This window comes from Mandrillus leucophaeus, unplaced genomic scaffold (assembly GCF_000951045.1).
Source record: "Mandrillus leucophaeus isolate KB7577 unplaced genomic scaffold, Mleu.le_1.0 Scaffold10, whole genome shotgun sequence".
Lineage (NCBI taxonomy): Eukaryota > Metazoa > Chordata > Mammalia > Primates > Cercopithecidae > Mandrillus > Mandrillus leucophaeus.
In genome coordinates, this window is record NW_012098098.1 from 7,812,868 (window position 1) to 7,815,440 (window position 2,573).

The 2,573-nt window shown below is 44.5% G+C and overlaps 1 protein-coding gene across 1 annotated transcript in view; it reads right to left on the reverse strand.

Moving 5' to 3' along the window:
* Positions 1-414: 414 nt before the first annotated feature.
* PRDM7 (PR domain containing 7) overlaps positions 415-2,573 on the reverse strand; it is an 11,423-nt gene continuing 9,264 nt past the window's right edge. Inside the window, 2 exon segments of the mRNA XM_011972266.1 lie at positions 415-949; positions 951-1,008. Coding sequence (XP_011827656.1) covers positions 415-949; positions 951-1,008 — 593 coding nt within the window.

Below are 2,573 nucleotides of genomic sequence, written 5' to 3' on the forward strand. Positions count from 1 at the left end.
GAACGTATGAGTTCTCTGTGGCCCTTCTGGACTCTTCTTGCCTTCAGTGATAAGGGAAGAATGAGGTATACACTCGGGGTTCAGATTTGTATGGAGATGAAATTTATTAGAATGGGAGGCAAAAAACAAAAAATGGAGGGGATCAGTGCGGGAAAGAACCATACATGTTGACGTCCCCTGAACACTTACAGAACTATCCCCTGTTCTTCCTCATCTATAGTCATGAAACTGGTGGGTTTGTTTAATTAGTTATTTCTGATCTCTTTACACTCTCAGAGAATGTAAGGGGTCAGCAGATTTCCGCTGAAGCCACCTCAGAGCTGGGGTGTGCAAATGTGTGGTGACCACATTTGTCTTCTTGTGGCTATTGAGATAAGGTTTTGTTACTAAAGACTTACTCATTCTTCTTGCAGACTAGGGCTTCTCCCCTGTGTGTGTCCTCTGGTGTCTGAGGAGGCTTGACTTCCGGCTAAAGCGCCGCCCACACCCCCTGCAGACGTAGGGCTTCCCCTCTGTGTGTGTCCTTTGGTGTGTAATAACATCTGACTTACCACTGAAACCTTGCCCACACTCTCCATACTTGACTTTTGCAATTCTTGAGATTTCTACCCCCACAAATAATTTGCCTGTGTTCCCTGGATTCACTTTCTGGCCTGTTCTGAACTCTTCTTCCATCATTCTTTCTCCCACTCTAGAGCTCCCCATTTGTCCTTTGGATGGGCTAGTAAAAGCCCTTAGAATCTCCCTCTGCCATGTCCTTTTATTCAAGAGTTTGGACCTTTCTTTGATCTCTTGACCTTTGGTTTTGTCATTACAGCTGGATGGATCAGAATATTGCTGCTCCTGATTCTGATCCCCTGGGCAGGGATTCTCTGACTGGAGGAGTTTTCTTGCAGATGGTCCTGGGAAGTTCTGAGAGGAGTGATTGCGTTCCACATGTTGACAGAGATTTCTGACTTGAAAAGGCCAGACAGCATGAGGGACATGGATGGATCTCTGGCTTTGGTTCTGAAAGAGGAAGTTTTTGGTCCGGGTAGACGTCTTGTTCAGGCCTTACCACATACAAAGGTATGAAGATCAAATGAAAGCCAGTCATTCTTCATATGTTAACAATGCAAACTCTCTCCTAGCAAGTGCTGGATGGACCTTTACAGTCCATTTTTCCATTCTACTTTTATTCACTACATCTTAAAAAATTCAGAAATCCCACATCTTGGGCCTTTTCGACACATCAGCCAGACGAGGTAAAACCTCAAGCAGCACCAGGGGCAGCATCATTCCTTACATAGATGGAACTGCAGTGACCTTCCCCCACAAGTCCTATAGTCTTCCCTGATCACCCTCTGCTACATCCTCCCTCCCTGGTCCCTGGGCACTTTTGCTGACACGAGGTCTTCAGTTATTTTATTCTATCGAGAAATAACACTCTTGGTGACTTAGGTGAGATTGTCCTTAGTGACTTCCTAAGAGGGGAAAAGGATCTATTAGGAACACTCAGCCTGGAGATCCACAAATGTGGTGAAAGAGAAGATGTGTGAGCAAATCTGAATTTGAGTCTCCTCATTCAAAAGGACATATTTAATTGAGGACTGTTATGTGCCTGCTTGTCCATCACGAGGTGGGATTCAGGTTGGCCAACACAGAGTGGTCCAGGTCCCACTGACTAAAGGACTCGGTCCTGCTGCCCCAACTAGGTGCATGAACTGCTTCTATTTCAGATTCCACAAATCATAAAATGAGAATATGCTCTTTCTCAGGCTGCACATCAAGTATTCATGTTTGAGTTATTTCTTTCAGTCTCAGCCCATTTCAAAAACAATAGGAAGTCTTGTTTCAAAATATATCCCTGCTCAGGCTTACCTCCGTGCTCCCCACCTTCATCCTGTCCACCATTCTCTCTCACCTGGAAACTGGAGCAGCTCTGAGGGGATGACCCACCGCAGCCTGTTTTCCAAGAATGAACCAAAGCTGAACTATTTCTGGCCTCAGGACCATTGCACTAGCTGCGCCCTGTGCCTGGAACTCTTGGCCCACAGGCACTTGCACTTCTCAAATGCTGTCTCCTAAGAGAAACTTTCCCTGACAATCCCCTGCAACACTCTACTCTCACCTCACACTGACCCCCCAGGTCTCACACTGACCCCAGGTCTCACATTGACTCCAGGTCTCATGCTGATCCCCAGTGACTCTTTCTGGATTCATTTTCTTCAAAGCACTAATCACTGTCTCATGTTACACATATGTCTGTATGTCATCATATGGTTCCCTAATTCACATGTCATCTGTTCAAGAGCAGTTTTTCCGATTGTCTTGGTCAATCTGTATTTACACTTCCTGCAACATCATCTGGCACAGAGTAGGAATTCACATGACAGCTAATTGAGATAATGAATCAATGAATAACAGCACATGTATATCATTAATAAACATCACAGAAATGCCAGAAGAAACTACCTTGTTGGGAGAGCTGGTAGGTGTTTGAGAACTTGATTTTTGTCTTTAAGTCTTTCAGTACTATATGCTGTTAAATACTTTGTGCATGAAGTACTTAGAATATAAAATCAGAACAAAGA